General features: G+C 39.9%; 1 protein-coding gene across 5 annotated transcripts in view; it reads right to left on the minus strand.

The window, feature by feature from the left end:
- Window positions 1-13,813, minus strand: part of rabgef1 (RAB guanine nucleotide exchange factor (GEF) 1) — a 54,581-nt gene that overhangs the window by 17,896 nt on the left and 22,872 nt on the right. For all 5 annotated transcript variants that reach the window (XM_068010352.1, XM_068010350.1, XM_068010353.1 and 2 more), the window contains 2 exons: window positions 6,416-6,585; window positions 3,332-3,419 (listed from right to left, as the gene is read on the minus strand). In XM_068010352.1, the coding sequence (XP_067866453.1) occupies window positions 3,332-3,419; window positions 6,416-6,585 (258 nt within the window). The remainder of the gene's footprint in view (window positions 1-3,331; window positions 3,420-6,415; window positions 6,586-13,813) is intronic.

Raw genomic sequence — 13,813 nt, forward strand, 5'->3', positions numbered from 1 at the left:
ATGCAAAGATTATGACCTTATACAAGAACAAGAGCAACCACAGCAACTGCAACAACCATCAAGGATGAACATTGTGGGACAAGTATTTGTCCTTGTTGCCCTGGTCAGGCTGCAGATCCTATCCCAAATCCCAATGTGGTTTCAGAACAGAAAGATCCACAATCAATGTGACCTTCTCAGTGCAGCAGCTGCTAACAGAAATGTCGGGAACAACGGAGGATACTATATATTGCCTTCATCAACCTAATCAAGGCATTCAATAAGGCAAGAAGTGATCTATTTAAACTGAATGTCATGACCTGGTGAGAAAGGGGGTCTAGGGGTTCCCTCTCAGCCTTTTCCTGGTTTGAACGCAACAGGGTTTAATTTTTTTAAAACACCATGTTTTTAGCTTGTTCATTGCTCGCGAATTGCATTGCAGACAGGTTTTCTTAGATTTAAACAAGAAAGGTGTAAGTTTGGTAACCTTAAAACTCTAATTCGGTTAAAATGACTAAATATGTGATGCGACCACGCTAGCATGCATACGCGATAAACACAGACGCAGATAGCGACAGAAAAGGAGAAAAAAAATCAAGGGGAAAGGTTTGAAGCAATAGCTGGAGTTCATTTACTGTTTTTCTGAGTTTGATGTAAAGTCTTTGATTGCAGTTCAATCTTGTTATCTCGTTAAGGCCCAGTACACTCTTTCAAACTTGTTTCGATGGTTTTCTGTATTCTTGAAATCCAATTACAGTTTCTTCTTTTCGTGAAAGAGTGCGTGAGACAGGGAGATCCTGTCTTCCTTCAAGTTCAGCTGCAGTCTGACCCAAACTGTTCTGTGAACACAATTCAAAACAAACCTGGGCCAGCAGGTTCATGTGACTAGCTTTTTGAAAAAAAAAAAACCACCTGCCCGGCAGTTTTGTGGGATTCTTTCATTCTTAGTAGACATCCTCAGTAGGGGGCTGGAATGCTGCCTTTCACACAGTCAATGTTTTCTGATCAAAATCCATATGGTTAATTGAACCAGGGAGCAGTTCCATTGTCTTTGCCAGGCAACTGTCTTCTAGAATGCAAATAAGCAGTATGTTTTCAGCCACTGCTGTGATCTCTTTAAACAAGTCACCTTTTCAGTCCAGCAACAGTTTAAAATTAATGTTCCATATGACAAAAATAATATGACTCATTCTTGGCAGGTGCGGTTTTTATCACAAAGAAAAATGACGGGCAACATCAGAACCCTTTGAGATTCGCAGTGGGGTCAAACAGGGTTGTGTGCTGGTGGCGACACCCTTTGGCATATTCTTCTCTTTGCTGCTGTCATATGCCTTCAGTTTCTCCATAGGAGGTGTCTACTTACATACCAGAACTGATGGAAATCTGTTCAGCCTTGTCCACCTGAGATCCAAGACAAAAGTGTATCAAGTCCTCAAGAAGATTTACTCTATACCGATGATGCCGCACTCACAATCCACACTGAGCAACACTTTCTCTGGCAAGTGGACAGACTCTCACCAGTGAAGAGTTTGGTTTGACCATCATCAGTATGATGAATGTCATGGTCCAGGATTTGGCCATACCATCATCAATCAGCATTGATAATGTGAAGCTGGAAGGCGCTGACTGTGAAGCCTCAATATGGGAATCTTTCACTTGATGGTGAAATCAACATATGCATTGCAAAAGCTGCAGCTGTTATGTTCAAGCTGAGAAACAAAGTGGTACAGCAGCAACCTGACAGAGAATGCCAAACTGCAAGGCTACTAGACCTGTGTCCTTAGTGCACTCTGCTCCATTAGTGAGACCTGGAGAACATACACTAGGCAGGAAAAAAGGCTGAACTGTTTCCACCTTCGCTGTCTCAAGACGTGTCCTCTAGATCTCTTGGCGAGACTAGATCACCAACTCAGAGATCCTGGAGGGTGCTAATTCCATCAGCATACATTACTAAGCCAATGATGTCTGCGATGGCTCAGCTATGTTCATTGGATTGATGACTGACATATACCCAAGACCTTGGTCACAACCTGCTGGACGTCCATACCTCCACTACAAAGACACCTGCAAGCAAGATATGAAGCTGGCAGACATCAACACAGACAGCTGGGAGACTGTTGCTAGGACTTCTGGAGGCCGACTATTCAGAATGGCATAGGAAGAGGCAAGGGAAAATGGAAGCTCAGTTGGCTGGCAATTCGGCCCAGGCAAGACAGAGGCCAGGAAATCCTGCACCTTCTCAGTCCACTGCCTTCATCTGCAGTAAGTGTGACAGAGACTGCCATGCCAGAGTGGGGCCCCAGAGCAACACCAGGTGATGTTTAATGGAGTTGACCAGCAAGGTGCAAACCATCATGTCATGAGACAGAAGGCTGCTAAGAACTCAGATTCTAAGTAATTTATTTATAGAAATCAATTGGGTAGAGTAGAAAGTAAAAGTATTTGAAAACTGAAATTTACAAAATCGGTTTTGGTTTTTGGAACAATAGTAGCAGATGATCACATTAGAAACTTCACAAAGCATAGACAGAATAGCCATCAGGGCAGTCAACAGAATGAGTCTATGTGAACAATTGCAAATCATAAATTCAGTCCACAATTAAGATACTTGAATTTAACTTCCATCTTACATGAGGAAAGGTACCAAGTAGTTCTACAAATAATCAAACTGTAAAAAACCCATCTGGTTGTGTTGTGTGCATCTAAAAAATTGTATAAATTAGTTACACTTCATTGCTGCTTTTTAAAAAAAAGCTTGCATGTTCCAGCACAACATAAAAGTGAAGAGAAAATAAATTTATTTTTTGGACTAATTTAACATAAATGCTCAACCTGCTTTCACAATACTCTATAGTGAAGGTATGTGTATTGTATTAGTGTAAAACTTTGGGCAGTTAAAACAAATATGGTCCAATACAAAAATACATTCAAAAATAAGCTATATCCCAGAAGGTGAAATATTACAGTAATTACTGATGCATAGAATTTTGGATTTTTGAACATTGTACTTGCGAGGACCAAGCAAAGTCAAGTCCTCTATGATGATATATGTTCTTATATACTGCAGACACCATTTCCATTTTCAGGACACAAGCATACTTAAAAATGAAATCTGTCCAAAAACAAAACCCTTACAAACCAATGAGCAGCCCAATCCCCTAAGTAGGTGTTGGTAGTGACAGGCAATGTAAACTCAGAATACAACCACTCAGAGCTGAAGTGAAAAGAAAAGAAATGAATTATGGCAACAAGTATCGACACTATAAAAGTACTGGAGTACCAAAATCTATTGGTCAATTTCATGTCATAGGCTTGGTTTAAAAAAAAAAAGAGGTTGCCCAGAGCAAGGTACCTTTAAAACTGGAGTGAGTCTGCAGTCGGTCAACCATGTTTTGATAGAAGTCCTGGACACACTCAGACTGCTCCTCAATGCTTAATTCCTAAGAATGAAGAAGTTGGAATATAACAATTTTAGTTAAGTTTTTCACTGCAAGTGAAATCCATTTGATATAATCATTGCAAAAATATAACCATAAATATGCAGTTACAAATGGAACAACTTGCATTTCTATAGTGCCTTAAATGTAATAACACAACCCAAAATACTTCACAGTGGCATTACGGTCAAGTGAGGGGCTGAAGGGCTTCCCTCTTTTTCCTCTCCTTGTTAGACCACAACAGGTTTAATTCTTTCTTAAAGTGGATGTACTGGACATTTCAGTAGGTGTTTGATTACTTACTTGCTATGATCATAAGAACCAATTGGACAGGTTTTCTTGTGTTAACAAAGAAAGAGGTTAACTTTATTGTACCTAAACCAAATAAAATAATGCACTAACTTTCACACACGCACACAAATAAGTTACAGAGTGCAGAAAAGTAGAGATTGGCTGAGTTAGAATCCATTATAAAAAGGTATACATTCTGTGAAGTTTGGTGATTTGACTGGCTTCTAACTGAATTCAGTGGTCCTGAGGCTTTTAGTTTGAAGAGGTAGATGACTGGTTTGGTGAGTCTCTTGGAGATAGTGATGTGGATGATTTCCTCCAACAGGGTTTCTGATTGTAGCTGGAGTATGCAAAGGTGGTCAACCAGCAGGACTTGAAAGCTTTCAAGCTGGAATGGGTGGGGGAAAGAGGGGAGGGAGGTAGGGTGACCCCCACTTAGGGTCTGCTCATGTCAGAGTCCAGTTGCTTCTCCTCCAGAGAAAACACCAGTTTAAAACCACAGATGGGGAGGGGCTTGTCACATGACACTGATTCAAATATAGCACTTAGCAGTATTTCTTAAAAAAAAAGTTCCTATAAATTTCCTGGGTCTTGGTTATTGCTGGGAAACAGACATTTCATCTCCCTCAACACAGTCCTTTGCAATGTAGGATACAGTGTTGCAAACTAGGTGATCTTAAACTGAAAGGATGACTTTAATCTGTAGTTAGTGGACCAAAGATAAATTTCAACACAACACATTGGCGTAACAGTGGCAATAATACACAGCAACGTGTATAGAGCGAGAGCGAGGAAGGTGACCAAAGGCATGTTCAGAAGTAGGTTCTGCTGAGCATCGTATAGTAGGGCGTTACCAAAATCATGAGCTAATGAAAGTGTTCCAGAAAGTGTGCAATCAAGATGGCTAGAAGGTGACAAGGCATGCATGAAAGTTTCAGCAGCAGCTGGAGTGAGATGGGGACAGGGGCAGTCACTGACAGCGTCATATCACTGCCAATAAGAACAATGGCATAATTGCACCTTTGAGACTTGGAAACTTCACAGGATTCAACAAATTTTAAAAGTATAGATTTCTTATCCAAGTACTACGGAGCCTTTCTTAACCTTAATATTGGAGAGCCACTCTTGACTAGCTAGCTGGTTAAGACATGGGTGTCTTGTATAGACATAACCTTGGACGAAACAAAACCTTCAACACCAGTTTTAGTTGCCTTACAGTAGGAAGGATAGCAAGGCCATGGAGACAGTATAGAAAAGATTTACAAACAATACTAGGGATGTTAAGAGGAGAGCCTACAGGCTAGAGAAATTAGAACTTTTTTTTCATTAGAACAAAGAGATATGGTCAGCAAAGTTATAATTAGAGGGCATAAATTTAAGATCACCAAAAAGCAAAAGGGGAATATTGGGGAAAATGTATTTTACGCAGAGCGTTCTTAGGACTTAGAATGTCCTGCCAAAGACAGTGATGGAAGCAGAATTTATAACAGCTTTAAAAAAAAAAAGGGGGTGGATAAATATTTGACAAAGGAAAAACAAACATTTTCACTAAAAATTGATAATCTGGTCATATATCTCAGTGCTGTTTGGTGGACCTTGCTGTGGGCAAATTGGCTATGTTTCCCTACATTCCAACAGTGACCAACTCTTCAAAAATACTTCACTGGCTGTAAAGTGCTTTCGGACACCCTAAAAGGCACTAAAAAATACCAAGCCCTTCCCTTTTCTTTAAGCCCTATTCCTTTTTAATGTTTAGATGTCTAATATTTTAGAATTGTGATCACCAAGTATAATATTAGAAAGACTATTAATCATGGAGCTTTTATTGATCTCAATTACACAATCATTGAAGGTAGCAATTCTATGGAGACTAAACTGACCTCCATATCTTCTCAAATCCAAAACTGTATATATTTATAGTCAATTTTGAATATACCTACATACAACTTTAATAAGACCTCAATTAGAGTTGAGTGTATAGTACTGGACTCCACACTATAGGAAGGAACTTGAGTGAGGGAAAGATTTAGTTAGTGTAGTCTAATATGAGGAAATTCAAATATCAAATCTGGGTCTTTGTTCATTAGAACAACATTGATAACAGAGCAATATGAAAGAAGTGTTTAAGTATGAAAGGATGGGACAGGGTAGACAAAAGCAGATGGTTTCCAGTAGTGCACGGGTCAAGAACAATGGGTTATGGAAATACAATTAAATGCAAGATTTAGGAGAAAAGAAAAACTGCAGAGTTATGAGACTGTGGAATTCACTTCAAGGTTAGTGGTTGAGACAGCAGGTATGTTTATATTCTAGATTAAATTAGAAAGAGGAATAAAAGGAAAAAATAGTTGAAGGCATATGGGAACAGAGTGGGTAAATATGGTTTTGACTATTTACTTGTTTGGAGGATATATGCCAGATTGGCTGAGCCAAATCACCTGTTTCCTGGCTGTAACTTACTTGTGTTTGTATGAACACAATTTTTAAAAAATGTTAGAAAGTTTGCTTTGTACAATCTTAAACAAACCTTATGGGCCCTATTACAGTTAAAAATCTGAGCATTTTAAAAATGCTAATAATTATAATATTTCAGTTAACTCAAGATTAGATTACATGCAATTCTAATATCTGTAGCCATTAGATATGATTTTTCATTTTTATTTCCAACGACAAAGGACACGCTGAAACAAACTCCTTTCAAATCTTACCTTTTTATGTTGCATAGACTCAATAAATCCTCTGCATTGTTTTAGGATATCTTGACCAGGCTTGCGAAAGCTCTTGATGAAATCCATAAAATCCTTAGATGCTCGTTCTGTTTCTAGGCTGGCTTGCCTATTTATGGATGGACTTGAGGCTCTGACTTCCTGGCTGTCTGCTATTTTTAATAAAATTGCAGAAATGAGAAACTCAGTGATCAAATATCATTAGTTTGTTTTACTTAGCATTTAGTTTGTCTCAAGGCATAATGTAACCTTTTTACAACATACTGCGCTCAAGTATAAAATATGCAACAACATCGGATATGTTACTTCAGGAATCCAGTACTGAGGAATGGATTTAAAACTTTGCAACTTTAAGAGTAGGCCATTCAGCCCATTGAGACTGCTCCACCATTCAATTAGACCGTGGCTGATCATTTCCCTCTACGCCACTTTCCCGCACTATCCCCATATCCCTTGATGCCATTAATATCCAGATAGCCATCGATTTGTTTTGAACATGTTCAGTGATTGAGCTTCCACAGCCCCTTGGAGTAGAGAATTCTAAAGCTTCACCACCCTCTGAATAAAGAAATTCCTCCTCATCTCAGTCTTAAATGGCCTGAGACTATGTCCCTTGGTTCTAGACTCACCAGCCAGGGGAAGCATCCTATCGAAATCCAGCCTGTCACGCCCTGTAAGAATTTTGTAAGTTTCAAATGAGATCACCTCTCATTCTTCAAAACTCGAGAGAATACAGGCCCAGTTTCCTCAACATCTCAAGACAATCACGCCAGGGATTAGTCTGGTGAACCTCTGTTGCACTCCCTCTATGGCAAGTATATCCTTCCTTAGATGAAGGGCTGAATTTTACTACCCTTCTGACATCAGGGGTTGTGGCGGAGGGCCTGGAAAACTCCTCCAAGAGAGAGGCCTGTCTCGACCCAAGGCCGAGAAGGCCCTACTGCATTTCACTGGCAACAGCGAGGCTGCAGTGTGCACCCCCACCCCACCACCGCATGGCGGCGGAGCCTTCATTTGCATATTAAAATTAATTCAAATGAATGTTAATGAACTTACCTGGACCAGGCAGCCATTCCACGCCGATATTCTAGCTGGTGGCCGGAAGTTCCGCACCTTCGAATCCCTGTTTGACGAACCGAAAAGACACACTGGTGGGGCGGGGCAAGGAGTGTAATTTTCAGGCTGGGCGGGGGTGGGGGGAGCGGAGCGGAGAAAACTGATTCCATTGGTTGAGCAGATGGTGAGAAGGGGTTGAAGGGCAAAGATCATAAAGCTTGGGGAAAATGGTTTTTCGGCAGGGGTGGGTGGGAAGGAGAGAAAGCAGGAAATAAATTTATCCTTTAATGATGGGGGGGGTGGGTGGGGGGCGGGGTGAGTGGAACAGGGTCTTTAATGTGAACTTTACGGTTTTTATTTAAATTAAAAGGTAATGTTCTCTTTAAACATTCAAACGATCGGTCAGGGCTTGAAGCCCTTTAAAAATGGCGCCGGCGCCTGTGCAGTGGCACCAGATGCTGTTGCCAGAGCGGCCACCCGCTTTTAGTCATTGGGGGCAGCCGCTCCGCCCCCTCCATTTAAATGAGCCCCCGCGCGAACTATCGTGGGGGTTAAGTGGCGCACAAGTCGTGCCTGCTTTCTTTCAAGCTCGCCGCTGAGAACACCGGCAAGCTTATAATATTCAGCCAGAGGAGACCAAAACTGTACACAATGCTCCAGGTGTGGTCTCACCAAGGCTCTATACAACTGCAAGACTTCTTTACTCCTGCATTCAAAACCATTATAGCACAGGAGGCCGCCATTTAGCCCATCGTGTCTGCACCGGCTCTCTGAAACAGCAACTCCCTCAGTTCCATTCCCCTGCCTTCTTCCCATAACACTGCACATTCTTCCTTTTCATTTAACTGTCCAATTCCCTTTTGAATACTTCAATTGAACCCGTCTCCACCACATTCTCGGGCAGCGTATTCCAGAGTTTAACCACTTGCTGCGTGAAAAAGTTTTTCCTCATGTCACATTTGCTTCTCTTACCAAAAACTTTAAATCTGTGCCCTCTCGTTCTTTTCACAAATGGCAACAGTTTGTCTGTTTACTCTGTCCAGACCCCTCATGATTTTGAATACCTCTATCAAATCACCTCTCAGCCTTCTCTTCTCCAAGGAAAACAGTCCGAACTTCTCCAATCTATCTTCATAACTGAAATTCCTCATCCCTAGAACCATTCCCATGAATCATTTCTGCACTCTCTCCAATGCCCTTGCGTCTTTCCTCAAGCGCGGCACCCAGATTTGGACGCAATACTCCAGCTGAGGATGAACTAGTGTCTTATACAAGTTCAACATTACCTCCTTCCTCATGTACTCTATGCCCCTATTAATAAAGCCCAGGATAATATATGCTTTATTAACCGCTCTCAACCTGTCCTGCCACCTTTAATTAATTATGCAAATATACACCTAGGTCCCTCTGCTCCTACACCCCCTTTAGAATTGCACCCTTTATTGCCTTAATTGCTTGCTGCACCTGCATGCTAGCTTTCAGAGTCAGAGATACAGCACAGAAACCGGCCCTTTGCCTTTTAGTGACTCATGAATAAGGATACCCAGGTCCCTTTGGACATCAACACTTCCCAACCTCTCACCATTTAAGAAATACTCTGTTTTTCTACCAAAGTGGATAACTTCAGACTTATTCACATTATATCCCATCTCCCAAGTTTTGCCTATTTAGGTCCCCTTGAAGCCACCTTGCATCCTCTTCACAATTAACATTCCCACCTAGTTTTGCATCATCAGCAAATTTGTAAATATTACATTTGGTCCCCACATCCAAATCATTTACATAGATAGTGAACAGCTGTGGCCCCAGCACTGATATTTGCAGTACCCCACTAGTAACAGCCTGCCATCTTGAGAACGACCCATTTATTCCTACTTTGTTTTCTCTGTTAACCAATTCTCAGTCCATGCCAGTATATTACCCCCAATCCCATGTGCTCTAATTTTGTTTACTAACAAACTCCTTCAAAAGCCTTCTGCAAATCCAAATACATCACATCCACTGGTTCTCCTTTATCTATGTTACAAGTAACAGCCCAAAAAACTCCAACAGGTTTGTCAAACATAATTTCCCTTTCACAAATCCATATTGACTCTGTCCAATCACATTTTCTAAGTGTCTAGTTATCATATCCTTTATAATAGATTCTAACATATTCCCTACTATTGATGTCAAACTAATGGGTCTGTAGTTCCCCGTTTTCTCTCTCATTCCTTTAAGTAGTGGGGTTACATTTGTTACTTTCCAGAATCTATAGAATTTTGAAAACACCAATGCATCCATTATCTCTACAGCCACCTCCTTCAACATTCTGGGATGTAGCTCATCTGGCCAAGGGTATTTATCAACTTTCAATCCAATTAATTTTGAGTACTACCTCTTTATTAATACTCATTTCTTTCAGTTCCTTATTTTCACAAGTCCCTTGGTTCCCTAGTATTTCTGGGAGCTTTTCTATATCTTACTCCACGAAAACAGATATAAAGCAATTGTTCAGTTTCTCCACCATTTCCCTATTCTTAATTATAAATTTTCCTGTCTCCGCCTGTAATGGACCTACATCTGTCCTTGCTAATCTTTTCCTTTTTACCTACCTAAAGAAGCTTTTACAGTCCACCTTTATATTTCTTGCTAGCTTACATTCATATTCTCTTTTCCCTTTATCAGCTTCTTGGTCATCCTTTGCTGGATTCCAAATTGCTCCCAATCCTTGGGCTTACCACTTTTTCTGGCAATCTCATAAGCCACTTTCTCTGATCTAATGCAATTGTTAACTTCTTTTGTTAGCCACAGTTGTTTCATAGAAACAAAAAGGAGCAAGAATAGGCCATTCAGCCCATTGAGCCTGCTCCGCCATTCAATACAATCATGGCTGATCATCCACTTCAATGCCTTTTTCCTACACTATCCCCATATCCCTTGGACATTGGCATTTAGAAATCTGTCAATCTCTGCTTTAAACATACTCAGTGACCGAGCTTCCACAGCCCTCTGGGGTAGAGAATTCCAAAGATTCACAACCCTTGGAGTAAAGAAATTTCTCCTCATCTCTGCCCTAAGTGGCTTCCCCCTTATTTTGAAATTGTGCCCCCTGATTCTAGACTCCCCAAACACAGGAAACATCTTACTTGCATCTACCCTGTTGATCCCTTTAAGCATTTTGTAAGTTTCAATGAGATCACCCCTCATTCTTTGAATCTCGACAGAATATAGGCCCAGTTTCCCCAATCGCTCTTCATTGGGCAGTCCTGCCATCTCAGGAACAAGGCTTTCATCTTTCCTGTTGGGTTTTTGAGTCTCAAAGGAATTTATATTTGTTGTAGACCATGTAATACTTCTTTAAATACTAGCCATTGCCTGTCTACTGTCCAAATTTTTCTAGTGCATTTTCCCAATCCGCCATAGCCAACTTGCTCCTCAGACCTTCATAGCTTCCTTTGTTCAGATTGAAGACCCTAGTTTCAGAATGAACGATATCACTTTCAAACTTAATGTAAAATTTTATCATATGGTCACTATTTCCCAAAGGTACCTTTACAGCAAAGTTATTAATTAGCCCCTTCGCATTACATAATACTAAATCTAAAACAGCCCAATCCCTAGTTGGTTCTTCAACGTACTGTTCCAGAAACCCATCTTGCACACAGTACAGGAATTCATCCTCCACAGCATTACTGCTGATTAGGCTTGCCCAGTCTGTGTGTAAATTGAAGCCACCCATTATTACTGTATTGCCCATGTTACATGCACCTCTAACTTCCTGATTTATACTATGTCCAACATCACCACTACTATTTAGTGACTATGAACAACTCCAAACGTTTGCTGCCCCTTGAGGTTTCTCAGTTCCACCCCAAATTGATTCTACATCTTGATCCTTCAATCGAAGATCCTTTCTCACTAATGTACTGATCTCGTCCCTTAACAGCACTACCCATCTCCTTTTTCTTTTTGCCTATCCTTCCTAAATGACGAACATTTTTGAATAGTGTGACCCTGTACCCACATCTCCAAGGGCAATTAAAATCATACCCATTTACCTCTATTTGTGCCTTCAAATCATCTACCTTGTTGCGAATGCTGCATGCATTCAGATAAAGTGCCCTTAACTTTGTCTTTTTAACATTATTCTGCATTCTGATCCTATTTGATACTTGCCTTTGCTTTGTCTTCTAATTTCGCTTAGTACTTTTCTACTTCCTGTTACCAGTTTTGCTTCCCTCCAATCTTCCCTTCCGGTCACACTCAGATTATCAATTCCTTTATTGCTACTTTGCTCTCTTGCCTTCTCCTCTCTTTAAATTATCGCATCATTCCTCACTTGATCCCTTGCCACACTAGTTAGTTTAAAGCCCTCTCTACCACCCTAATTATATGACTCGCCCAGAACACTGGTCAGGTGAAGACCGTCCCAATGGTACAGCTCCCACTTTCCCCAGTACCGGTACCAGTGCCCCATGAATTGAAACCCATTTCACAGCCACACATTTAACTCCAATCTATTTACCCTACGTCAATTTGCTCATGGCTCAGGTAATAATCCAGAGACCATTACCTTTGAGGTTCCACTTTTTAAATTTAGCCCCAGCTGCTTATACTCCCAATGCAGAACATCTTCCCTAGGCCTGTGTAGGTACCTACGTGGACCATGACAACTGGATCCTCCCCCTCCCACTGCAAGTTCCTCTTCATCCCTGAGCAGAGGTCCCCAACCCTGGCACTGGGCTGGCAACACAGCCTTCCAGACTCTCTCTTGGCCGCGGAGAATGGTGTCTAAACTTTGTTTCTGGATACTTACTGTACTTTTCCTAATTGTTGTCAAAAGGTCTGTACAACAAGAGCAAAACCAAAACACCAGCCATCACAAGTGACTGAGCATCTCTGCCTCCAACAATTATTACCGGCGCACTAAATAATAACACTTACGTTGATCTCAGATACTCCAGAAACCTTACCACCTCTTTCTTGCTCTGTGCTGACAGAAATCTCAGTAAAACACCTGAAGCAATGTAGTTTCCAGTACCCAACAGCCACTTTTTTTTTTTAAATTTGAAAAATGTAATTTGTCAAATCAATAATCAAGCAGTATTAGCAGACTAACATGTTCATAGGACATTCCCAGCTATTTTTAAAACTTGGTTTAAAACAAACAGATTAATGTTGACATATAATAGCAGACATAGGAATGCATGGTATTCATCCATCACCAACTGCAAATTCTACCCTTATTTTTGCAGCTGAAAATTATAATTCAATACCAATAACATTTTGAAGCAATTAAAAGGCTATACAAATATTTAAAGAACTGAATATTTCACATGTTTAATACAACATTTCAAAGTTGAGCTTCTGGCACAGAATTATATCAAGCATGAAATAAGGAATAAACCCCTACTAAATGGCCTCTAGACTATAGAAAGAAATACTACAATAATGGAAATTACTACTAAAACTAGAGACAAAGAGCTCAAAACTGTTACTGATTTTGATTTCAGATTAAACGAAAATAGCCAGAGTTAACTCCAAGGAAGAAACCAGAGATAGAACTTTTTTTTTCCTTTTTTTTTAAAAAAGGAACAAATTTCAAATTGTATCAGAGTTCGAAAGCCTTATTTGAGGTATATCGTAAGAGTAAAAACATACAGAAGTAATTTTTATTGAAGACTGAAATGTGAGAAACCAAAGTGTCATTTTAAACCCCCACTTTATTAACATGGCCATTTAAAAAAAAAGCTTTTCAATTGCTAAGTATACTATATAATCTCAACATTCAGAAAAACCTCAGCTACAATTAGAGTTCTGCAGCAGTAGCAAATTTCTCTTAAAATTACATTATTTTTATGCTATTTTAAAAGATTTACTCATGGTCCTTGTAGAAAAACAAACAATGAAATAAAATTTTATTTTCCTTATTTTGAAGCAGAAATTAGTGTTTACAAACCTGATAAAAGTAAATTAAAACAAAATTAAGTTATTTAGTATTACCAGATTAACTGATGCATTTATTTTGTAATTAAAGGCTGATCACAAACTTGTGCTGTGCACAAGAGTTGGGAACATTTTACTCAGCCATGCAATTATAGCACAACTTTTGTACTTTTGCACAGATATTAGATATTCATTGTTTTGTTTTGCAGGATGATACTGGCTGGATAATGAAATAATGCACATGTCTCATCAACACCCTTTCCTCTCACTGAAAATTGCAGGACAGTGTATAAAGACGTCCTACCCTACTTAAGATGCTTCTTTCACACGAAGTCAAACTTATCCTGGGAGGTATTACAATTGTTCTAGTTAATGAAAGACTATAACCTTGTATTA

Source organism: Heterodontus francisci, chromosome 30 (assembly GCF_036365525.1).
Source record: "Heterodontus francisci isolate sHetFra1 chromosome 30, sHetFra1.hap1, whole genome shotgun sequence".
Lineage (NCBI taxonomy): Eukaryota > Metazoa > Chordata > Chondrichthyes > Heterodontiformes > Heterodontidae > Heterodontus > Heterodontus francisci.